Genomic DNA, 25,569 nt, shown 5'->3' with positions numbered 1-25,569 from the left:
CCCAGCTCTGAGCAACTCGTGCAGCGTTTCATTGGATTCTCTGGACAGCCCTTGTAAGTGAGGAACAGGTGGGGGTCCTGAGACCCCGTGAAGTCACAAGCTGCCACTGGGTGATTTGCACAAGGTCACACTCTGCACTGTCTGTCGGAGAGGTGGGAGCCCGCCGGGCGGCGCTGTCTGTCTGTTTAGGGCCCGTCACCTCCCCCTGCATCCCCTGGGGCTTCAGGGAGGGCTGCGAGAAGCAACTTGGCACGAAGCTGACGGAGGAGGAGACGCGTAGGAGTGAACAGGGAGCAGTACTTGTGGCCGAAGGAACAACATTTGCAAACTCAGGAAGGCCTAGAAAAAAAAAAGTTAATATCTCGGTGTCCACAGTTCTCAGAAGCTGGGCAATCTTGTGAAGAGTCACAGAAACCGGCCTGGCCTGGTGTCGCTTCCTCTTTCTGCTTCTCTGTTTCCTAAGGACGACGTCAGCATAAATAGGAAGCGCGAGAGGCCTCCTGTCGCCTGGACACTCCGGCAGAAGAAGGCTGAGCTGTCCCACCACCAAGAGGTATGGTCTGGCTTTCAGGGGCAGGCTCAGGGGAGGGCTTGCGAGCTGGGGGGTGTCTGGGCTGGGAACGGAGGATGAGGAGAGCCTGGGGGCGTGGAGTGGGCAGATGTGGCTCTGGGACTCCAGGAGCCAGGGGGCGAGGTGACAGCCAGCGCTGCCACCTGGCCTGAGTGTCCTGTGAAGGGCTGTAGGGGCAGGGGAGGTCCCCCGCGGGGTCCGCCTGTCCTGGCAGCAGGGAGGACGCCAGGGAAGTGGAGAGCTCAGGCCTGGGAGTCACACACCTGCGCACGTCCTCGCTTTGCCAATAAGTGTCGCGAAGATGTTGGTGGCGGTGAGAACATCCTCTCCCTGCCCCCGGCTTCGGCCTTCTAGTCTCTGGAACGGGAAGAGCTCCAATAGTCCCTGACACGCTGGTTTAGAAAGGAGAGTGGGAGAGCCAGGGCGCGTGCGCGCTTGCGGGGGGTGGCTGTCCGTTGGGGTGCAGGGGTGCAAAGAGACTCGAAGGCGGGGTGGGAAACCTGGAACTTTGTCACACTCCGGCCTAGAGCTTGGTGTGGCTTTGGAGGCTCACTCTGAAAATGAGAAAGGGCCCAGTCCCCTGCGCAGGGACTATTTTCCCGCTGGAAGAAAGTTTTTTTGGCTCCATGCTCCACCCTGAGCCTCTGTTGCTTCGTGGGGTTCAGGCCCAGGTGTGGGTGTTCTGCGCCCAAGTGTGCGGGCCGCCGGAGTGAGGGGGTCGGTGTGGGGGCGGGGAGATGTCTAGGGGTCGCTGCCTCAGGGTGTGCGCCGGTGCGTGCATTTGGCCTGTGGGTGGGGGCGCAGGGGTTCCCCTGGTCCCCACCGCGGCCCGGGCAGGTGGGGCCTTGCCAGTCAGGCCCCAGTGACAAGTTGTCAATGTACAGTTGTTAGTCTTCAAAGACCCCGTAGCAATTTCGTATCACCAGGTTCTGATCTTCCCTACGTCTCATCTTTCCTGCTTTCTAATCGTTTTATAAGAATGAACCGTTTCCTGTTCGCTTTCGATCACTCTTTTTCGCAGTCACCAGTTCTCCCCGCCGTGCCCACCAAGGCCACAGGATCCTTATTGAGTAATCTGATGACGGGTTTAATACTAAGTGGATACGTGGGTATCTGCTTTACCAACAGTTAGAATGATCCAGAATCTTGTAACACAAAAGAAGACGGGTGCCAGCTATCTCTGTCCCCTGGTTCCAAAGCATCTTCCTGAGCATGCTGCAAGTATATAGTTTGCCTTCGTACATAAAGGGGATTATAATATACATATCACTCTATGGCTTATTTTTTCACCTAATATTACATTTAGGACAATGCTTCGCAATAACACATATAGACTTAACTCATTTATTAACTCTAAGAAATAGGGACATTTATTAGTAGGGGTACACCACAGGTTACCCCATCCCATATTGATATCCGTTTAGGTTCTTTCCAATTCTTCCACACCTGTGACAATGTTTCTTTCTCAGCCCACATGCCTAGAAGCAGAAATTGCCAAGCAAGAGGTTGTGCGTTTAAAAATGTAATAAATATTGTCCGCTCATCCTCCAAGCGGCTGAATTAACATGTACCTAGTCCCACGGTCTTGCACAAAAGGCTGATTTCTCTTTAGGAGATGATCAATCTTTCAACCGTGTCCAATGGTTGGATGAAAATGAACTGACTCTTGCTTGGATTTTTCCTTTCCCTGATTATGGGTGAAGTTATGCATTTGCCGTATGCTCGTTGGCCAACCAGGCTCCTTTTATGATACGTATGGAGATGTTGTGTCCTTTTTCTTATGGGTTCTTTGCCTTTTACATATTTACTGTAGGAATGGCTCATTTATTAGGCGTATTAGCAATGCATTTACATATGTTTTAAATATGTTTCCAGACGATCACTTGGCTTTTTCCTTTACCATGTTTAAGATATCTTGTTTCCTATGAAAGTGTGTTAGTCGCTTTTAACTCAAATTTCGTTGTTTTTTTCTTTATGCTTTTGGATTTGGTGTCTCCTTCAACCCCTAAGGTTAAGGCAATACTTGTAACACTTTTATCATTTTGGCTTTGACTTCTAGATCTTTAATCCTTCTAGGATTTGGAGGGGTGGGTAATACTTAAAGTAATAATCCAACTTTTTTTTTTAAGATTTTATTTATTTATTCGACAGGATAGAGACAGCCAGCGAGAGAGGGAACACAAGCAGGGGGAGTGGGAGAGAAAGAAGCAGGCTCATAGCGGAGGAGCCTGATATGGGGCTCGATCCCATAACGCCGGGATCACGCCCTGAGCCGAAGGCAGACGCTTAACCGCTATGCCACCCAGGCGCCCCAGTAATAATCCAACTTTAAAAAAATTACCAGCTAACTGTGTCAACATCATAATTGTGAGTACGTAGTCCATCCTTTCCTCCGTGATTAGAAATGCCACTCTTACCTCCCAAATTCCTACTTGGTTATTTTCCTTACTGTTTTCCATCCCATCTGTTGACGATTACATGCCCCATTATTTTTCCGCCTAATAGAACCATCTCTCATGTTTGGGTTTGTTATCCTCTGGAATCAGTTGGTCACGCACATTAAAAATCCTTTTGGAGTTTTGATTCGGAGTGTGTCAAATTTAGAGATTATTGGAGGGAGGATTGACCTCTGGAGATGGTGGTAGTGGACAGCCTTCCCCTGTTTGTTCCTTTGACCAGAAGAACACGAACATTTTCCTTTCGATTCTGACGTCACTACAGATTGGTAATAGACGCCCAGAAACGCCAGCGTTCCCTTCAATGCCTCCTTTGTCGAGGTTCATCTGTTCTTTTGTTTCATCGCGAATGGCTTTTGTATTATCGAATATTGAGAAGCGTCTGTCAAGATAAGCTGGTCCTTTTTTCACTTTTAATCTGTTGGTCTGTTTCTTTTAATCATGAAGAGATTTCTCAGTGGCTCTTCATCCCTTTCTGGAATAATCCCCATGTGGCCATGATGCATGGTTCTTTTAAAAGTCTTTGTCAGATTGCTCTATGACATTCTTTTTGCCTGGAATGAATTTGTGTTTTGCTTTTTTGTTGTTGTTTTTTCATTTCCAGTTTTTATTCCTACCATTAAATTTCTTCACAAGCTTGGAAATTTTGGTGTGCGTGTTTGTTTTGAGTGAAAAGGTGTTTGCTTTTTCTCTTCTCTTTTCTCCCTCTCCCTCCTCCTGTCCCTCTCCCTATCAGCCCTTTGCTCCCATGCTTATCTCTCACTCTTAACGGTTTTTGACCCTTACATTTTTAACACATGTATTTAATGTATATTTTCCATCAGCTTTTTGTTGTGATTAACATACATATGCTCCTCAAAACAAGACATGATCTTTTCCTTAGCGAGCTTTCGGTTCTCCTCTGCTTTCCACCCTTAATCTCAGCCAACTCCCACATTGACATCATCTACGTTTTACTTCAATATTGTGATTGTGAATTTACTTATTTTCACTTTCTAAGTAACAATTCTTTACTTAGTGTAAGTTTTATTGGCTTCTTTTCTCACCACTAATTCCAGTACCATACACTATCTTTCTTGGACAATTATTTTTCCCTGAAATACATCCTAGAGTAATTGTGTTCCCCAGAAAAGATCTGAAAACTTTTTTTGTTCTTACACCTCCAAAATGTGTTTTTCTGCCCTCGAGCATCAACGTAACTTTGACTTTTTCAATGATTCCAGGTTTAAACATATTTTCCCTCAGTATTTTCAAGACATCATTATCTATTTAGAGTTCAGGGTTACTTGTGAGAAAATCTGGCCAACCTGACATTTATTCCATTGCAAATAATGTCTGTTTCCTTCTGGAAGCTTCTAGGAGTATCCTTTTATTCTTGGATGACGAAAAGCTTACCAGCAAGTGGTTCAGTATGGACTATTAAAAATGGAGCTTGCCCTTCACTCAGTGGACTGTCGTCTCCTTTAAGCCCTAGGAAGTTTTCTTCTGTTTCCAGTTGCATTTGTTTGGTCTCCAAACAACAGTTGCTTAACAATATGGAAGTTTGTTTTTTTTCTCACATTAAAGTTGTCGAGAGGTAAGCACTCTCAGGCTGGTATCGTTGCTCCACAGTGACAAGAAGGATCCAGGCTTCCCTCTTTCTGTTGCAAAGGGCTCCGTCCTCAAGGTAACCTTATGGTCCAAAACGGCTTCTGGAGCTCCAGCCATCACTTCCAAGTTGTAGGCTGGAAGAAGCAGGAGAGGCAGGAGGGCAAATATGGGCGCTCCTACTTCAGCCAACTCCCTTTAAGAAGCCATTCCTGGAAGGCACACTCAATGTTTCCACTCCCATCTCCTTCGACAATATTTAGTGACGTGACCACGCTTAGCGATGGAAGAGATTAGGAAATGTAATCTTTTATTCTGTGTAGCACCAAGCCCAGTTGAAACCGGAGTTTCTTTTAGCAAAGAGGAAGGGGACAGCTCAGGAGTTGACGCTGTCTGCCACATGATTTGCAAGTTTAATATGATTTAACTTCTTATATTTAAATTTGTAATTAACCTGATAGTTGGGGATGGTGCGGGGTAGAGGTTTAGGTGGCGGTGTTTACAGTTAAGTATCTTAGCACTTTTTCTATCTGTCCCTTCGCGTCGATTCATGAATCCTCCATCACGTATTATATTTTCGGGTAGAATCGAATCGCCTGGTCAGTCTGTCCATTGATCTATCCTGTGCGTGTGCGTGTGCGTGCAACACACTGCTTTCCTTACCAGATATTGGTAATATATTTTGCTACTGGGGAGACCCTCCTCATCATTAAAAATCTCATTAACTGCTGTCACATATATTTTTTTTTCTGAGGTCCTGCAAAAACCATCGTGGTAAATTTTGTTGGAATTGTATGAAACCTCTAACTTACTTTAGGATGAATCGCTCTTTTTACATATGTAGCATTTCTACCTGTGTTAAGACCCAAACAGAAGCTCTGGGTTTATAGACTAGCCCCAGGTGGGCAAACCGAGCTGCACTGGCCACATGGACTCCTACCCCCTCCCCACGGCCTTGCCCCCGTTTGCAGGAGCTGAAGTGCGCAGATCCTCTCCTCCCCCGTTCCAAACAAACCTACTCTTCTTTCCTGAGCCTCTTTTTTTTTTTTTTTAAGATTTTATTTATTTATTTGAGAGAGCAAGCGAGCACATACACGAGCTGGGGGAGGGGCAGAGGGAGAGGGAGAAAGAGACTCCCCGCTGAGCCCGACTCAGGGGCTCAACGTGGGGCTCCACTCGGGGCTCCACTCAGGGCTTGATCCCAGGTCCCTGAGATCGTGACCTGAGCCGAGGTCAGACGCTTAGCCAACTGAGCCACCCAGGCGCCCCTTTCTGACCTTTTATCAGACTAACCGGTCTACAGACATCACCGCGTTGGGTTCTTCTCATGTGAGATACATATGTTTGTACCCACGTTACTGGTGCAGAGAACAACGTTCAGGGTGCATTGGAGGGTCAACCCAGGCCGCTGGCATGGGAGGGCCAGAGCCTGTGCTGAAGGTCAAGTCGGCTGCGTCCAGAGCTGTCCTTTTCCCAGGAAGACAGTTGCTTCTGTGTGTGTGTGTGTGTGTGTGTGTGTGTGTGTGTGTGTGTGTATCTTGAAGTTTCAGAGTTTCAGACAATCTCACAGGGAGAAAAGGAACCGCCGTCCTCTGCTCTGCTCTCCTGGGTACTTCCCAGGGCTAGACAAAATGAAAAGAGGAAATCCCCAACCTTCTGCAGAGAAAAGGGAACGGGCATTCTGAGGGTGGTGTGGGAGGGATGACAGTAAATTCAGGGAGGGCGGGACAGCACCAGGCCCCAGTGTGTGCGCGCCCGGTGTGAGCATGTGAGGGATCCCACCCAGGGCAGGAGCCCGTGGATGCCACACTGGGTGATTGCTCTAAGCAGGTCAGGTCAGTGGCCCTCAGGGAGCCCAGAGCAGATCAAATACCGGGGCTCCCTCCCAGGTCTTCCCGTCACCAGGGGCTTGCACAGGAGTTCCTGATGCACGACCAGGTGGGGACCCATTTCTGCAGAAGCCATTAAGTGCCTCTCCCTCACAGTCAAGCCCTAGGCACTGAGGCTAAGAGGAAGGGACTGCCCTGGGTGCCACGCTGAGGTGGCAGGGGGTGCGGGAGCCCATGCATCACTCCTGGGCTCGCTCTGCAACATGGGCCAAGTCCTGGGGCTACAGGAAGGGAGGGGCCGGCTCTCAGCTGATGTCTCTTCTGCAGGCAGAGTCCTGGAGAGAGGATTCACCGGACCCGGGGACATGGGTCTGGCCTGGCCCCCAGTCTAGGAAGAATCCAAGATTCCAGGCCAGTGAGGACCCCCAGTCCCTGCCCAGCCCTGGACCCACTGGAGCCGGCCCCCCATTCGTCCAGAGCTGCCCCAGAGATGGTGCTGATCCGGGGGCTGCTCCCCGTTGTCTTGCTGGCTCTGTTCTGGGGGCCCAGCGTGGCAGGGGCCCAAGGTGAGCTCCGTTGCTTCCTCCCCTTCCCTGGCTCCTCCTCACAGCGGGTCCTTGAGCAAGGCCACATGTCCCCCAGGAAGCCCCCAGACCTGTCCCTCCCTCCTTTTCCCCCTCCCTGACCCTCTCTGGTGCCCCTCTCCCCTCTCCCAGATTCTCATTCTTCTCCTGCGAGTCCATCTCTGCCTGTGGGGCTCTTCTGCCCACACTTCTCTGCCTGGCATTCGAGGCTTCTCACCTCCAGGCTGGCCGTTCCAGCCTCATCTCTGCTCCCACCCCACCCAGACACTCTGCTCCTCTGACGGCCTTGACTAGTTCCTGGGGGCCCTCGGATGGGTGGTCTCTCCCTGCTTCAGCCCCAGCACCCTCCTCCTGCTCGGAGGCCCTGCTGGGACGTTCCTCTGGCTCCCGAGGCCCACAAACCCCCTCCCCAAGGGCTCCCGGAGAACACGGCTCCCCTGGTAACCGTGAGAACCACATTCCCTTTCCCAGCCACCGGGCCCTGCAGCTGACCAGGAGACACGGGGGTGGGGAGGTGCCACGGGGCTCTGCCATGCTGATGCTTAGGAGCGGGGCTGTGCCTCTCCTCCCAGGCTGCCCCAAGGGGTCCCGGGGCAGGGCCCGGGTCTGATGCATGTGCCCCTCGTGGCGTGGGAGGGAGACCCTGTGCCAGGAGCAGGGCCCAGCAGGGGCTCAGGAAATGTGCTGTGCCTTGAGTAGAGTATGGTGTTTCTCTCTGGACAAGAGAGTCCACAGCCAGGGCCCTCGCACCCACAGAACCCCGGTCCCCTCAGGGTCCCCAGGGAGCTCTGCCTAGCAGCCTGTAGGCCTCTAGGAAACCCCTTTCCCCCAGCTCTGGGCCGCCCAGAAGGGCTGGGAGGGGAGGGGACAAGGGATATCTGCAGGGGAGAGATGTGACCCCCTTGTGCCTCTCCCTGGGCAGAGACCGTCCCACTGCAAACCCTGAGCTGCTACAATGACTACAAGAGCCTCATCACCTGCAGGTGGGCAAACACCCAGGGCGCCCAGCCGCTCATCAGCCTGACTCTCTACCGGAGGCTGAACGAGTGAGTGACACGGGCGCCCAGGGGCCGGAGGGTGGGGAGGGACGCTGCCGTGTGCGGCTGTGCCGGGGTGGGGGCTGCACAGAGGGCAGGGACGGGGAGACCCCAGCCCCGGGCCCAGGAGCTCCTGCTCCAGCAGGCCACCTGCCAGGCCCAGGTGCTGGCGTCTGTCTGTTGTCGCGGCTTGGGGACGAGGCTTCCACGTTAACATGGCTGTTGCTGACAGTGATGGCGATGATCTTATTTCATCACGATCGAACAGAATTGCTCCTCAGAAGTCGACGTTACATTGTCCTCACTGTGTGGTGGGCAGGGCAGGGCTATGATGCCCGGTTCACAGATGGGCAAACTGAGGCTGCAGGGGTGAGGTCTCTCTCCCGGGCACAGGGCAGCTGAGCGGCCGAGCGGGGACCAGCGCCCTGTGTCTGGCCTGATGGGGGGCTGACCTCCATGGCTCCCCAAGGCCCTGCCGCCTCCAGAGTGTGGGCTTTCTTGCTCCCCATCACGTGGTCTCTGGGGTATATGCCGTTTGGGAAGATTCCTTGAACCGTCTGGGGTCTGGGGACAGTCTAATTCACCGTAATAGAAATCATTACATGGCTGGCATCACAGGTACAGGGACACCCCGCAGAGGCCAGCCCTGGGGAGGAGCGACTTCTCACACCCCACTCAGCTCTCTCTCCCGCGCCCCTGGGAGCCCCCATCTTCCGGTCTCCACCCTCTTCGCCCACCTCCACCTCCCCCCTCGGCTGTGGCCCGCTTCCTCCTGCACCGAGACACACGCCCCCGGAAGAGAGGCCCTGGCCCCCTCCGTGCTCACACCGCCCACCCACCCTCCTGCCACCTCCCTGGGTGCTCCCTGCAGCGAATTCCTACTCCAGACCTGTCTAACGCTGCGCCCGGGACCCCACCCACTCCTGCTGCTGAAGAATGTCACTGCCACCACAGTCCCCACATCCTCTGTGCCTCGACATTCCCGATCCCCGAGCGAATGCGCCCTGACCCCCATCTTACACCTGCCAACACGCGCTGCAGCTCTGGGGTGCCTCCTGACCCCCATCTTCTCCAGCGGGGCCCATCCTCTGGCTCCCTTTAAGGCCCCCTCCTCCAAAGAGCTGTCTAGCCTCACTGTCTTTCCAGTTACTCTGATCTCACTCCCCTGGGCTTTTGCTGCCCCCATCGGGCCACCCAGACTGCTCCTGCCCAAGGCACCAAAGCCCTCCCCGCTGCTAAACCAGTGCTCAGTCTCCGGGTCCTCCCTCTTTGACCGTGGGCAGCACCACCGAGTCCTCGGGAAGCTCCTCCGTCTCCTGGCTTCCAGCAACCACACTCCCCCCTCTCCTTGTGTCTCCCCCAGCTCACTTTCTCTGTCTCCCTGTTTGCTCCCTTCCTTTGTCTCCAGCTTGAAGGGTGAGATGCCCGGGAGTTCACGTTTGGATCTCCACTCTGGAATATCCGGATCCAGTGGCAGAGACCCAGCCCGGCCTGAGGCTGCGCGCTGGTGACTCTCACACGCTCGCCAGCCCCGCCTCCCCCAAGCCTGCAGGTGCACCTGTCTCGCCACAGGTCCTTAGAGAAAGGTGTCTTCTGCCCCCCATGTCCTAAACCAGATTCCTGCCCTGCCCCCAAACACGGCTCCTGGTCATCCCCACAGCCCACTTCGCTAAACGGGAGCTCCTAGAGGCTCCAACCGAACAGCTGGGAAGTATGTTCCTTTACCTCCTTTACCCCCTTTCCTTCCGCACCGGTGCCTCTAATCCACCAGCAAATGCGGTCGACTTCATCTTTAAATAGAATGTGAATCTGGCCGAGGCTCACATCACCACAACTTCCTACCACTTGGATATGCCAGAAACTTCCTACCTGGTCTCTGTTTCCAAGACTACCACTCTCCCCCCAACCCAATCTATCCACAACCCAGCAACTAGAGGAAGCCTTTCAAAGCATATGTCACGATACATCAGTCCTTTGCTCATAACTCTACATTTTCCCCACTCGCTGTGACATCCAAATTCCTTAAATTCCTCTTAAACGCTGCTGCCTGTCACCTTGCTCTACTGGTCTCCTCTGCCTCTCACCCTCACAGCCTCCTCCACAAGCACACTGGGTAACCGCCCAGTCATGCAACACGCCAAGCCTGTGCCTGCCCCAGGGCCTTTGCGCCTGCTGTTCCCTTTACCTGAACTCCCCTTTCCCCAGAATGTGCATGGCTCCCTAAAGTCACCTTTTCCACGAGGCCTGCCCTGCCTCCTCTTTTTGAAATTGCACCCCTACCCAGCCCTTCTGGCTTCCGTATTTCTCTGCCCTGCTGTATTTGTCTATGTGAAGTTTGCTCCTTTTGAAACAGGACATATTTTATTCAGTCGTTTTGCGTGTGTCCCCCTGGCCCTGGACAGAGCCCCACACATGGTGGCCACTCAGTGACATTTGTTGAATGAATGACTCTCCCTCACTGTAGGCTAACCACATTCTCTCCTGGCAGGGACCCTCCAAAGCCTGTGTCCTGTGATCTCAGTAACGACACTGCCTTGTTAGACCGCCCGTGTCCCGGCTGTGTGTCTAGAAGATGTGTCATTCCCTATGAGTTTTTCGTCATTGCTGACAGAGACTACTTCTCATTCCGACCGGACCGGCCTCTGGGCACCCAGCTCACCATTACTCTGACCCAGCATGGTAAGGCCTGGGGTCCCCGGATGGGGGTGGCCCCTCCGCGGGTGGCCAGCCTGCAGAAGGGCCTGGGAGTGAGAGTCCTCAAGGGGTGGAGACACTGGCTTGGGGGTGGGTTTGGTCTCTTGAGAGAAGAGCTATGGTCTTCCTCTGATGGAGACATTGTAGTGACAATGTGAGGAGCCCCTGGCCAATGGCCTCCCCTGGCCCTGGCTGCCCCACCGTCTCGAACAGTGAAGGCTTCCCTTCCAGAACACTCCTTCCTATTTTCAATCTTAGAAACCTTACAGCTTGAAAGCATTCATCACCAATCTAGCCTCATCCAATGTCTGCAACAACCCAGTTTTAGATGATGTGATTATAGCCCAGAGAGGTTATATAACTTTTCCAAAATGCCACCCCTGAGCAGTGGTGACAGTGAGGGGCCAGACCTGCCTCATGCTTCCTGCACGTTAGAGATGGAGGTCGTCGCCTCACTGCCCTCCCTGAGTGGCCCCAACAATCAGTGCTCTTGGGTGGGTGTCAATGATCATTTTATGTAAATAGTTAAGCTTCATTTGACTGTATATTATACAGAAACATAACCAGGACTTCAATCTCGTTAGTTCAATTATATCTGTGCTCAGAATGAACCTAAAATAGAGATGTTCGAAGGGATCATCTTTGAAAGTTGGAATTCACATGGTAAGAATCCTACGGATGACTGGCTTTTGGGAAACACTGCCAGTGTTATTTAATCATTACAATAATGCCTGGTGTCCTGCACTACTTTTTTTTTTTTTTTAACTCCATTTGACTGATAATGAAACGGAGCCGAGAGAATAGGAACGTGCCCAAGGCCACTAGGAAGCCTGTGTCTGACTTAGCATCTTCGGTCCCAAACCCTGGGCAGCCCGGTGCACCTGCAAGCGTAGGATGGAGAGGGGGCTCCGGCCTTTGCTTCCTGCCTATTTCCATCACAGCAGCACAAAGCTGTTGCCTGCAAGAGGGGATGGGTTAGGCCATGGTGAATTCATTTCCAACAGGGTCTCAAAACGTGCCTGATGGATGAGAAAGGGCCCCATCCCAGTGGGGCTCAGAGCATGCAGAGAGGCAGGAAAGAGCAGAAGTTGAACCACTGGTGGATGCCATGTGCTGAGTGGCAGTGGGCGAGGAGCCTCGGGGAGGGGGGTTGGGGTTCAGGACAGGCTTCCCAGAAGAAAGAGCTTTGCAGGGAGAGCCGAAGGGCAGGTGGGAGAACAGAGCAGGAAAAGCATTCGTGGTAGAGGAAACAGCGTAAGGCTGGGAGACGGGAGGACAAGGCAGGTTGGGAAAACCTTCAATCATTGTATCCCAGGAGCATCAGCTTCCAAAGGGCTGGCCAGTGAGAGGAAGGAGAGGGACAGTGCAGGCAGAAGCCTGACCTGGAGACGCTTCTGTGCCCTGCAAAGGGGTTTAGAGGCCAACAGCTAGGTGATGGAGAGCCATCGAAAGGACATGACATGATCGGAATGTGAGGGTGCTGCGTGGGTGATGCACAGGGTAGATGGCAGGGGACGAGAGGCGGCAGGAGGCTGGGGCCCAGAATGCAACCTAAGGCACTCATCCCAGGGAGAGAGGATGAGAATTCAGCCGGGATATGGCCAGGGGACCGGAGCAGGGGTGCATACAAGCCACAGCGAGAGTGTACACGCCCTTCATCCATCCATCTGCTCTCTCGTCGAGCGCCCACACGCCCCAGCAAAGCAGTGAGCATCCCTGCCCCCATGGAGCTGGTGGCCTGGTCACAGGGGAGATGTCAACTTAGAAATGGGGGAGGGGTGATGGGTAGTAAGGAGGGCACATATTGCATGGTGCACTGGGTGTTATACACAACTAATGAATCATCGAGCCTTACATCGAAAACCGGGGATGTACTGTATGGTGACTAACATAATATAATAAAAAATCATTATAAAACAAAAAAACAAAAAAACAAAAAAAAAACAACAACAACAAAAAAAAGAAATGGGGGAGGGAGTGTGGTGTTTGCCTCCTGGAGCATATGTTCGGCAAGGAGGTCACTTCCAGCCCAAACCATTTGGGCAGTGAGTCAGGGAGGCTGGCAGGTGCCGGGCAGGGGGACAGGTGCGTATCTGACCCGCTCTGAGGCCCCCGCATGTGGAGCTCTGGGACATCACACTTCCTCTCCCAGATTCTCCACTGTGAAATGAGCTAGCGGACTAAAAATCGCTCAGGTCAGATGAATAGGTTTTTGCTTGGGTTCCCGGTCGGTGCAGGTTTGGGTAGCAGCTTCCGTAACTCCACGCTGAAAGGGATTCCCACGCCCTGACAGGCTCAGGGACTGAGGAGCCTGCTGTGGGTGTCGGGGTGGGGGGACTAAAGAGGGGGTGCCCTGTATCTGCCATTCCAGCCTGAAGATTTTCTAGAGGGTCCAGCGCTGCCATGTTCTGCGTCCAGCATAGAACATTTACATCTTGTTTGGACTCATGGAATTTTTTTGTGTTTGAAAGTCACCCCTCAGCATTCAGACACAGAAGCTTCAGGAAGGCAGGAGCCAGGCCATTCATGAATGAATATGCTCGCCCAGCAGACAGATGCTTGCTGTTGGCTGATGGAATGATTTCTTGAAAAGTCTCTGAAGGTTGCCTAGGCGTCCCTATTCGTGTATTCATTCATCGTTCACTCACTTTGTCCCCCAAATTCCCTGAACTACTAATCTCAGGCCATGGGGTTAGGGAAGGGGGTCAAGGCCCAAATCCTGCCACCCATGAGCTCCTGACCACTTAGAGAGGCAGAAAGGAGAAAATGCATAAATGCACCAGGGTTGTAAGGACCATACAGTGGGCTGTGGTGGGACAGGAAAAGGAGCGAAGGATTCTGCCCGGGGGAGGGGGGATCCAAGAAGCGGATCCAAGGAGGAGACATTTATGCTGTGCTCTGAGAGGAGCAGGACCCTGGGCAGGTGGAAAGGGAAGGAAGGTGGACAGGGTGAGGGGGAGTAACGTGAGTCACAGCACCCTCTGCTGGAAGGGGGCCACATAGGCCGCACGGTGGGCCGCGGGGACAGGTGGGGACAGGTGGGGACAGGGGGCTCCATTGGGAGCTTACTTGCCAGCACTTCATGGAGTTTGTGTGATATGTGCACAGCTTTCGTTCACATTCACAGTGAACCCAGACAATTTTGCAGGTGAAGGGCCTGAGGTCCACAGAGGCAAGGGGTCTTGTCCAAGGCCACTCAGCTGGTCGGCGCAGCACTCGGCCTGGGGCCCATCTACCCACACGAAAAATGCCGCCCTACAGTCGTCCAGCCCCTTATGGGCCCTTGTCCCCCCTTCCTGCAGTGCAGGCACCGGAGCCCAAGGACCTTCTGATCAATACTACCGGGGACCGCTTCCTTCTGACCTGGACGGTGGCCCTTCCGGGTCCCCAGAGCCACTGGCTGTCCAGCCTGGAGTATGAGGTGGTCTACAAGCGGCTTCAGGACTCCTGGGAGGTAAGGACCATGGCCGGCTCCGCCCCAAGCCGAGGGACCCGGCCCAACCAGCGTCTACTCCACTAGCCCTTCTCTCCCTGCAGGAGGCCTCCACCCTCCAAGTCAACTCGTCCCAGGCCGTCCTGGAGCCAGAGCACCTCATTCCCAGCAGCACGTATGTGGCCCGAGTACGCACCCATCTGGCCCCCAGCTCCGGGCTCTCGGGGCGGCCCAGCCCGTGGAGCCCGGAGGTCCTCTGGCACTCGCAGACAGGTAGCACAGCTGAAGCTGGGGCGACGGCCTTCTGGGGGGGGGGGTGGCTCGTCCAGCTCCTCAAGTCCATTCTGCGGCATTCCACCAGGCTTCTGTGTCGTGTGGATAGAATCGCTTCCCTGGGCCAATTCCACCTGGGCCGCGGCGTCCGCACACCTCCTGGCTAGGAGCACATTCAGTGACAGTGACAGCGGCGTTATGAGCGGCTGTCTCTTCCTGAGTGCTGTGCTCCGTGGCCACAAACCAGCATCCCTGTGTCACGGCCTTGAGCCCTGAAACGAGATGCTCTCCCCATTTTGCCCAAGGGGGTGTGAAGGGTCACAGAATTCACTCACCCAGCTCGAAGGTCCAGGCTACGTTGAAGCCCGAGCTCTTCTGGTGCCCCAGCCCATGATCTCTCTGAGATGAGGCTCCTGGTAGGCCCCCAAGAGCGAAGGAATGAATGCAGGAGGGAATGAATGAGGGACTGTCGCCTTTCCCAGGGGACAAGGCCCAGCCCCAGAACCTCCAGTGTTTCTTTGACGGGGCCTCTGTGCTCAGCTGCTCCTGGGAAGTGAGGTCTGAGGTGGCCAGCTCAGTGTCCTTCGCCCTCTTCTACAAGACCAGCCCCAATGCAGGGTGAGTGTCCCCTTCCACCCTCCCCTCCCCTCCCCTCCCCTCCTCGCCCCCTTGCCCTCTCCAGGCCTCCCCCTGACTCTGGGGGTCCCAGCGGAAGCCACAGCTCCTCCCGAGGTCGCACCCCTCCCGTGGCCCCTGCCTCCCTCTGCCCTCACATCCACCGTGATCCTCAGGGAGGAAGAGTGCTCCCCAGTGCTGAAGGAGGAGCTCCCCGGCCTCTACGTCCGGCACCGGTGCCAGATTCCAGTGCCCGACCCCGGGAACCACAGCCAGTACACTGTCTCCGTTCGGCCGAAGGAGGAGGAGAAGTTTATAAAGAGCTCGGACAACAGTGAGTTTGCCCCCCAGCCTCCAGTGTGGGTGCTCCTGCAATGGTCCTGTTGCGTGTGTGTCCCCCACATCAACTCACGACTCCTGATGGCTGGCTCGCCACGTTGTCTCTGTCAACAAAACGCAGCCCAGTGAGCAAAGGGAACAAAAGTCATTCGAATCTCTTCTTGGAGTGCTCAGGAAGCAACAACATGACAGTGACAATGGCAAATGATACGTAGGAAGCTTCAGCCGATAGCCCCCAGGAACACATCTTTTACACCTGTTTCCCCGCTTCCTTTAGCTCTGCTTTCCTGCTGAGCGGCTCTGCGCCCCGCCTGCCAACCACGCCACCACCCCCCCCCCCACACCAAACTTTCCCTTTCCTTCCCTGATTGGATTGTTCTCTCTGATTCCCCAAATCCTCCGCCAGTGGATATTTTCCATCTTCAAAATAACTGATCTATGATCGACTTCTTCAGTCGGGGCTAGAATACGTGCAAAGGAGTCGTAACTCCCTTGCAGGATCATATCCCCAGTTCTTCTTAAGTAGCAAGGACCCCATGCGAAGGAGCCTCCTGCGGCTTCTCGGGGCCCCAGGCTCTGGCACCCAGGCTTGACTGTGTGCAGGAGGCCACGGCCCATCTGTCTCTGTCACCTGGGTTGGAATCCACCAGTCACTCTGGGGGTCTTCTGGGTTGTGATCTTTTTCTCCACCCCTTGTTAGCTGCCTGTCCTCGACAAGTGACTTAGTCATTCTGGGTCTGAGTTTCTCCATCTGTGAACTGTGGCAGGTGACTAGGACCTACCACGTAGGGGGTGCTGTTAGAATCAAGTGGAAGAACTCGTGCAGACCGCACAGGTGTGACAGCGCCCACAACAGTCAGTGCTCCGGAAGAGGGCCAGTTATTAGCGGTTTTGTTTTTACTTAAATGCGAGGAGTAACCCGTGCTTTGGGTCACCTTCCTGCAAAACAAGTGTATCTCAGCGTCTGTGCAGAGCAGGGCTGCTCAGGCCCCAAGTGGACAGTATGGGGAAGCGGGGGTACAAGGACCCCGAGGAGGGCTGGACCCAGTGAGAGAGAGCACCTGTGACCAACATGGAATGGAAGGAACGTTCCATTGGAGACATGTTAGGAACAATGTTCCCTAAAGCGCTCTCTCCCTCCAGTCCAGATGGCTCAGCCAGCCGTCAACGTGACCAAAAGCAGAGACGGCTATACCCTGCACTGGACGGCAAAGGAGATGTTCTACAAACACATAGGTCACACCTTCCAGGTCCAGTACAAGACGGATGCAGCCTCGTGGGAGGTGAGGCCCTCTGCCCAGGAAGGGGCCTATACGGAGGTGGGGGACGGGGTGAGAAAACACGCAGGAGAGCCCCAACCTGCCACGTGCGTGGCTCCCTGCAGGTGACCAGTCAGAGGAAGCCACTGAGTCTTGGTGGTCCTGACCCTGTGAGGTCGGCTGGTCACTGTCCCCTCCCTGGGTGAAGGTCGAAGTAAGGCTCACAGAGGTGATGTGACATGGCCAGAATGAACTAGGGGACACTGAACTGCGAAAGGGATACAGACGTCAGGCCTCAGAGGCCAGAGAGACAAGCTGGGTGGAGGGTTTTCCAAAGTCACTGGGGGCTCTTCTTCAGAGAAGTTTTATCTGGGAAGCAACCGCGCAGCCGTTGAGAGCGGAGCGGCTCCTGAGAAAGCAGGCAGGGCCCCAGCCCAGGCTTCCATCTCTGGCCCACCCCCAGGAGTCGGGCCCTGAGTGCACAACCTGGGGCTCCCCGTGGCCCAAGTCAGAAACCTCGGAGCCAGCCGCACACCTTCAGCCTGGAAATGGGGAAACTGAGGCCAGGAGGGGCGTGGTCAGTGGGGGAGCTGGGAGCGGGTCCCCAGGGTCCAATCATGCTGCACAGCATTCCTGGGAAGGCCATAATTGGGGTCCGGGATGTCCCTGAGGAGCTGGGAGGTTGGGGGGTGTTGTCTCAGAGTGAAGGTGGGACATGATGTGTCCTCAGGATTTCTGGACCTTGGTGTTGTCCTAGGGCACAGGGGCGCAGTCCCCAGTCCCACCCAGAGTGTTCTACTTCTGTGAGCACTGGAGTAGGGCTCTCCGTGGGGGCTGGGGGTGCTGCCTCCGACTGGGCATGCACCTGCAGCTGGGGACCGACGAGGCAGAAACACTGGGGCCCTGCCCCCACGCACCAGCAAGTTTCCTCGGCCCCAGCACACCTGCTCACTCCCCTATGCCCTCAGGAGAGCAAGACGGAAACCCTCCAGAATGCCCACAGCATGTCGCTGCCACCGTTGGAACCCTCTACCAGGTACCGGGCAAGAGTGAGGGTCGAGCCCACCCCCAGCGGCTACCGTGGCATCTGGAGCGACTGGAGTGAGGAGTGCTTCTGGGACACCGAGTGGGGTATGTCTCCCAGCCTCCGCCCTCCCTTCCCGGTACGGCCCAGCTGGGCAGAGGACAAGGGCGATGTGGACACAGAAGTGTGACCCCACCCCATCCGAGTACCCTTTCTTCTATGTGTTACTAGTCACGCCAAGGGACACCTGGTGAGCAACACAGACTCCAGGTGAGGTCTTGAGAGCAGCAAGAAGCAATCCTCCCCATTGCTCCTCCCTTAGACTGAACCTTAGCCCTCTATGAATATGGCCCATGGCTTCATCAGCTGTTGGCAGCCATCACCTAGTGACCCCTCAGCCCGAATTTCCAGTTACGGTTACCATGGCAGCAAACATCAGGAGCTAGGGACTGAGGCCTGGGACTGCAAGGGTTTGGTCTGATTTCTTTCTGATTTTTTTTTTTTTAAGCAGGCTCCACACTCAGTGGAGTTCACATGGGGCTTGAACTCACAACCATGAGATCGAGACCAGAGCCAAGATCAGAAGTCAGACAGTTAACGAACTGAGCCACCCAGACACCCTAGATTTCTTAACCTCCCCCATTTCCCTGCACTCACTGCTTCCATTGTCCCTCACTGTTCACCATACTGGCCACCAGGAGACAAGTACAAGACTAGGTCCAGGAGGGTGAAGGAGGTATTAGCAGCAAGGACCCCAGCCTCAGCCAGCCTTGCAGGGGAGGAGTCCCAGGAAGAGGGTTACAATCAAGTGGAAAAGAGGGCTGGACACCAGGCCTAAGAGAAGACACCAAGGGAGTCCTGGAGGGGCCCAGCCTGTGGGGGCTTGATGCTGGGCCTCCTGATGGGCCTTTACTTCTCCTGGTTCCTCCACCAGGTTCCTCCCATCTCTGCCTCTCCAAGCCTCCCAATTCCTTGGCGCTTAATCTTATGTGCTGCCTCTTCCACGAAGTCCACTGTGATTGCCTTGGGCTATAGTCATTGCCCCTCCCCCTCCTGCTACTGGAAAGAATCAAACCCTCTGTGTCTTTCCTGATGTGGGGAACAAAGGCAAAAGAAATGTAGATAAAATTAAATTTTCTTATAACCTGCAGTCTTTACCTCCCCCAACTCCAAAGCATATAATCAGTCACTGCTCGCAATCCCTGGGCAGCCCTTTCTCCCACGGGTCCTGTCCCCGTGCTATAATAAAAACACCTTTCTGCATCGAAGACATCTCAAGAATTCTTTCTTGGCCTTTGGCTCTGATCCCCAGCACTCCCGTATTTTCACATCATTTCCCAGCCGTTGAACCTTGTGTTGCGGGAGTGGGGGTGGGGTGGGGGGAGGTTGGACCATTCCCCTGTCTTTCTTAGCCCTGCGTCTGGCCTTCCCTCCCACTCTGCGCCCCACGACATGAGCTTCGAGAACATTGCATCTGGGCAGAGCAGGGTCTGGGGGCACTGCCCCCTCCTCACCTCCTCCCACCTCCTAAGCCTCCAGCTCTGTCCCTCCCCAGATGCTAATGCTCTTTTTCTCCTTCCTGGCGGCCGCAGTGCTACCCACGTGGGTCCTGGTGCTCATCCTGGTCTTCACCACTCTGGCGTTGCTCCCTGCCCTGCGCTTCTGCAGCATGTACGGGTACAGGTAAGGGGACTCCATGACGGGTGGGGGTGCCCGAGACCCCACAGCTGGCTCCCTGGGGAGCCTTGGCCAAATCTCGCCTTCTCCCTGGGCCTCAGTTTCCTCTCTGCACAGGAGCGTGGGGCAGCTTCCCTGAGGTCCCTGGCAGCTGTCACCTTCCTGGTATCTTTCTAGGCTGAACCGGAAGTGGGAGGAGAAAATCCCCAACCCCAGCAAGAGCCACCTGTTCCAGGTAGGATCCGGCTGTGAAGGTGGCTGGGGTGGTGGGGGCTCCTCACTCCTGCGCCCGTGTCCCCATATCTACCCCCCCCTTCCTGTGACTTTGAGGGTGAGGTGTAGGTGGCCCGGGAAGGTGCCAGGAAGCTCTAAGAGGTGGGCCAGCACCAGCAAGTTCAGCTCTGCACCTGCAGACACACAGGGCTGGCCCTGCCTCCAGGGCTCCCAGGGAGCAGGGTGGAGTGCAGCGGGGGCCTGACAGGAGTCGGGGGCGCTCAGGGAGACGCTCAGTTCTGCAGGAGCTGGTGGGCTGATGGGAGGCGGATGGCTTCCCCGAGGACAGGACAGCGGAGCTGAGCTTTGGAGAAACCAGGATGATGCCAAGTGGGAGACGCCAGCGGAGGGTGGAGACAGGACCCCTTCGTGAAGGGAACTGAGAGGGGCGGGCAGGGAGGCTGGGCGCACATCCTGGACGCTGAGTTGGTCACAAGGAGGATGTCAGCATGGAGGTCACAGGGGCCTTTTGGTCAGGCAGGGCCAGCTTGCCTGTGGAGGGCAAGTGGGGAGTGGGGAGGAAAGGAGGGGGCGGTGTGGAGGCAGTGACACCCCAGGTTTGTGGCCTTGCGAGAAGAAGGTCCCCCTCCTCCCATGGCAAGTCCCAGCCTCTCTGTGGGCCTCTCCTTCCTGGTGTCAGGAGGCCAGGGCTGGTCCTGACCTTGCTGAGACCCTTCTGCGTATTCCCTGTATCCCCTGTATCTCACTGTGTCCCCTGTGAGCCCGTCCCCTGCCCCTTCGGCTTCTTGAGGGCTCGCACGCCCACAGCACAAACACCCCTTCTCTCCCCAGAACGGCAGTGCGGGGCTCCAGCTCCCAGGCAGCATGTCGGCGCTCGTCAGCATGAGCCCCCCGCACAAGGGGCCGCAAGGCAGCCTCTTCCCTGAGCTGGACAGGTGAGTGTCCGGGCACGGGATCCCTAGGAGGTGGGAGGGTGGTGCCATCGTGCACGCGGCACGCTCAGAGGAGGTGGCCTCTGGCCTGTGGCTCAGGACCGAGAGAGCCACGGAGGTCGGTGGCTCTAAAGCCAGAGGCCTGCCAGCTGGGTGTCAGGAGGAGCTTCCTGATTCCCGGGTTAGGGAGGCCCCGACCTTGGACTTGACCGGAGGTGGAAGACTAGAGCCCCGCTGCCCAGGAAGATCCCTCACAGGGGTGCTGGTGGCATGTGGTGGGGGTGGGTGATAAAGGGATGAGGGCATGACCGGACATGCCCAGCCTGGGCATCCACCTGCTCCCGGAAGCTGGGCAGATGAAGGAGCAGGGGTGAGGGGAGCCACACCTGGCAGAGGAAGACCTTGAACAAGAGCTTGAGCCTGGCGAGCCAGACCCGCGGGGGACTGAAGGCCCGTGCTGTGCCACATCCCCTCTGGGCTGGCTCCCCGCCCTTGCCCTGCCCTGTGTCCTGTGCTGGTGGGGCTGGGCCTTCTCCCCACTCCAGCCCCAGCATGAGCCGAAGTGGCTGCCCTGGGGGGTCCCAATGTCTCTGTGCCCCTTCTCCCCACAGGGTGTTCCCTGTGAACTACAGGCACAGCGAGGTGTCACCTCTCACCATGGAGGACCCGAAAGATGCCCGTGAATCACCATGCGAGCCTGACGCAACTCCAGCCTCCTCGGACCTATTGGCGGAGCAGGCCTGCGGCCCCCAGCCAGGACCGTCAGCCCCCGCAGGCAGGCCTGAGAGCCAGGGTTCCGGCTTCGACTTCAATGGCCCCTACCTGGGGCTCCCCCACAGCCACTCCCTGCCTGATGTGCTGGGCCAGCCGGTGCCCCCGCAGGCAGGCGTGAGCCAGAAGCCACAGCCTCCCGGGGCTCTGGAGTACCTGTGTCTGCCCGCGGGGGGGCGGGTGCAGCTGGTCCCGCTGGCCCAGGTGATGGCACAGGGCCAGGCCAAGGACTTGGACAGGACCCCTGGCCCAGAGGCTGAGGGGAGCCCCTCCCTGGAGTCAGGCGCGGGCCTCGCCCCTTCTGCACCCGGGCTGATGGTAGGCGGTCAAGGCGCAAAGAACAGCCCCAGCGCAAAGGACGTGGTCCTCACAGCTCGGCCCCCTGGCTCCAGGGGCCCTGAGGGTGGTTTCCTGGCCTCTGGCTATGTCACCACTACAGACCTGGCACTCCCCTTGCCCACGGAACTGCCATCTGTCTCCACAGTTCACCCTGGGCACCTGCCCTCAGACCAGAACCAGAGCCTGAGTCTTGGAGGGGCTGGCGGGCCCCATGCAGCCCCAGCCCCCGGGAAGCCAGAAATCGAGGGCTATGTGGATGTCCCTCCAACCCCAGGCCAGTCTTCCAAGCCCGCTCTGGGCGATCCTGCCCCTCCTACAGCCAGTAGCTCCATGCTCAGCCCGGCAGAGCCCAGAGCAGAGGGGGCACCCCCCTCCCCCCACCCTGAGGGGCTCCTGGTCCTGCAGCAGGTGGGTGACTACTGTTTCCTCCCTGGCCTGGGCTCTGGCTCTCTCTCACCCCAGACGAAGCCCTCTTCCCCAGGACCCTGTCCTGAGATTGGGGACCACGACCAGGTGTTCCAGGCCAAGAAGGCCCTGGGCCAGGCTGTTCCCCAGATGCCAGCCATCCGGCACTTCAAAGCCCTCCAGCAGCAGGACTACCTGTCGCTGCCCCCCTGGGATGTGGGCAGGCCTGAGGAGGTGCGCTGACGCCCTCCGGCTCCTGGGCGCATGAGTGGAAGGAGGTCCACCTCCCCTCCCACCGGCCCCCGGCCCCGTCCACACTCCGCTCTGCAAAGCCAGGAGAGGCTTCCGTGTTCCAGTAGACGGAGGTGGGGAAGTTGGTCGACCTCCTCCCTTTTTACTTGACCTTCCGCCAATCAGTTCTCCTCTCCCCACTGCCTCCTTCTCTCTCTCATGGACAGACAGATGGACACAGACACATGCACATTTTTCTTTCACATCAACTCACTTTTAGATTCCAAATTATTAGAGCTTCCTGTATATGCATTCTATTCGCCCCTGTTTTTTTGGGTTTTTTTTGTTTGTTTTTTGGGGTTTTGTTTTGTTTTGTTTTTTTACAAGATTTCCTTGCTTTCGCCACTGTCTTCTTTCTCTTTCCACCAATTTATTATTTGAGTGACTTTGAGGTCTGAGCTAAGCCCATTCTGAAATGTCGTGTCTCGGTCAGAGCCTGTTCTGACGCTGACGTGTCTGGTCGCATTGAGGACTTGGGTCTGCGGCCTGGCCCCGGCAGGCACAGACACAGCCGTGGTGTGGAGGGAGGCAGGAGCCCCCCACCCCCACCGCCCGGCCAGGACCTCGGAAGGGGAGGCTCCGGAGAGCAGTGCAGGACCCAACTTGCTGGTGGCAGGCTTGCAGCCCCAGGCGTGGTGGCAATGGGCGCTCCAAGCAATGGGTGTGGTGAGGGGTGTGCAAGAGGAGAGCTGTGCTGCGCTCGGGGGGGGGGGGGGGGGGGGGGGGGGGGGAGGCGCCGGTCTCACAAGCGATGGCTGGAGAGTGAGGGACGGCAGGCCTGAGGGAACAGTGTGCGTGTTGGCCTGCTGGCTACAGGGACCTGCTCTCTATGTCCCGGCTGATGGGGCCTGCGGCAGCTCAGACATGGAGGGGTGCCCAGAAACCACGTGCACTCCAGAAATGTTGGGAAGAACCGCTCAACAAAGAAAAAAAGAATAGCGATCAAAGGTCTGGACCCTTTTGGGCTTGTAGTTGAAGTCACGCTGCTGCCCTCCCTCCAGAAAGAACTTACAGCTCCCACCTCCCCCGGCCACGGCCCAGGGGCTTTGGATCTATGTCTGGGCCTACACGGAGGATTGTGGTTCCTTAAAATCTGTGCCTTTTTGATATGAAAAAAAAGGCATTAAATTGTTTGAATCTGCATTATTTGATAACTATCAAGTTTGCACGCATGTCCGTGTTCCTGGGCGTTCGTATTTCTGGACCGGGCTAAGCCCATTAAGGGCTTTGTTCTGTGGGGTGTTCATCTTTTCTGGATTAAGTTTTTAAAACTGTTTACACGCGACCTTTCATGGATGGTGCACGTTTTCCCCTAGCTTGTAGTTTGTGTTTGGATTTTGTATCTGAGGCTCGTAGACTTCCACAAGGCAGGCTTGTCTGCAAGGTGAGATTTGCCGGCTTGGCTTTTGGTGTCCAGTTTACAAAGGCCATCCCCCCTTCGAAACGACATTGGTCCTAATTTATATGTTTTCTGGTTCTTTGTCTGTTTCAAGCTTTCTGTGTTGAGCTGTGATGGGTCTGGAATGTACGCATGCGAGAGGGAGAGCTCCTTTATGCTTTCCCCAAGCGAGTGGGCTGGGTAAATGTTTCTCCATCGGTTGCTGAAACATCTATTCTTCGTCCAAGTGTCTAAAATGCCACTTTGAGGATCTAGAAAGTCCCTGATATACTTAGTGGGTTTCTAGGTTTTCAGTGTTTGTATCTTACATTGTCCTCTCAATGGCACCCCACTGTTCCGATTGTTCTATCTTCCTAATGTTTTAACAAGTGGCAGGCCCAGTGTTCTTGTGACTTTTGTTGTCAAAGCCCTGTTCGGTATAGCAATGCTGGGGGTGGGGAGGCGGAGGGGAAGGAATGATGAACAATGTAAATATTCACAAATAGTGACATGTTACAATAATAACACTTGAAGCTATTCTGAAGTAGAATCCTATGTTACAGAGGAAGGAGATCGTCCTATGTGGATGAGAAAGAAGTCCAAGAGAAGGAATTCCGAAATGTTCAGACAGTGTTAGCTGAAAAAAAATTGCAATAAAATATTTTTATTGTAAAACAAAACCCAGATCCTAAACTTGTGTCTCTTTGTGTTGGAATAGCAGGGAAGGGGTGCGGTTTGAAACCATGGTTGCATTAAGGAGGGTGAATTCTGTGAAACAGAGGGGCCCGTGGGTCTCTGAGGCGCCACAGTGAGTTTAGGGAGAGTGTAGACGAGATTGGGAACGCAGTGCCAGCAGTGAGAAGAGGGTGGAGGTCCTGGGGACAGGTACCAGATGGCATCTGCCAGCCTGTGCCCTGAGCCCGGCTGCCCCGGATTCCGGGGTTCCCTCTTGCTCTCACCGCTCTGCTGATGTCCCCACAAGCAGAGCCCAGGGCCCCAAGGACAACCAGGACCCAAGTCAACAATCGCTGGCCTAGAACAAACTCCGGGCATCCAAGAAGGAGCGAAAATGTCATCCACCAGAAATGAAACATCACTGCAACTTTATTATTGCAAATGTGAGTCTCCAAGCTTGAAGCGCTGACCCTTTCCTGGCTACTAATAACAAGGGCTCAGCCCTGTGGGCACCAGGCTGCTCCTCGGCTTCCTCTCCGGCACCCCGTGATACTTAATCAACACCCCTGGTCGACCAGCCGTCTGGATGTTACCCTGATCTTCTGGGGTGCAGTAGAACATAATTCAGATCGAAGTTTCTGGCAATATGTTTCTCAGGATTAGGGGCTCAGACATACCCCAAAAGCCTTATCTGCAACTCCCAGAGCTGTCATTTCGACAAGGATTTCGTTAAATTTTAGCCTCCAAAGACTCAGAACTACGAGGAGTGGCATCCCAAGGCATTGTCGTCAAGTCTGCTGTGTTGAGGTTAGAAGAAGTACAAACCTTCGGCTGGACTGCTTTGCCGATCTGTGATCCCGGCTCCCTTGCCTTCCCCACTTCCCCCCTTTACCGCGTCTGCCTCAAAGACTCTTGCTCTCGGATGCTGTGCTGGAAACTTTGTCCTCTGTGAAACCTGGGCACAGTGAAGTTGGCATTTTCCTTCTAATTTACTCTCCTGAGATGTGAACAATCCTCAAACAGGTCCTTTGCTTGAAGGATCAATGGCCTAAAAGGCATGAAACCACTCAAAAATGAAACAAAATTCTTAAAGAGATTCTGTTCTGTGTGAGGAAGGCTAATACCCTCACATTTCTACAGAGATTAGAATTGTACTATAATTAAAT

General features: G+C 55.2%; 1 protein-coding gene across 1 annotated transcript; it reads left to right on the top strand.

Moving 5' to 3' along the window:
- Positions 1–255: 255 nt before the first annotated feature.
- Positions 256–24,408, top strand: CSF2RB (colony stimulating factor 2 receptor subunit beta). The gene is made up of 14 exons (XM_026499677.4): positions 256–553; positions 6,771–7,009; positions 7,950–8,073; positions 10,553–10,743; positions 14,061–14,212; positions 14,296–14,464; positions 14,947–15,082; positions 15,256–15,413; positions 16,562–16,701; positions 17,646–17,808; positions 19,294–19,384; positions 19,556–19,613; positions 20,444–20,547; positions 21,156–24,408. The coding sequence occupies exons 2-14, from the start codon at positions 6,934–6,936 to the stop codon at positions 22,300–22,302; spliced, it is 2,709 nt and encodes a 902-aa protein (XP_026355462.2). The 5' UTR covers positions 256–553; positions 6,771–6,933; the 3' UTR covers positions 22,303–24,408.
- The last annotated feature ends 1,161 nt before the right edge of the window (positions 24,409–25,569 follow it).

The sequence above is a fragment of the Ursus arctos genome, unplaced genomic scaffold (assembly GCF_023065955.2).
Source record: "Ursus arctos isolate Adak ecotype North America unplaced genomic scaffold, UrsArc2.0 scaffold_21, whole genome shotgun sequence".
Classification (NCBI taxonomy): Eukaryota; Metazoa; Chordata; class Mammalia; order Carnivora; family Ursidae; genus Ursus; species Ursus arctos.
Note: the sequence above shows the minus strand (reverse complement) of the source record. Positions and strands in the feature narration are given on the sequence as shown.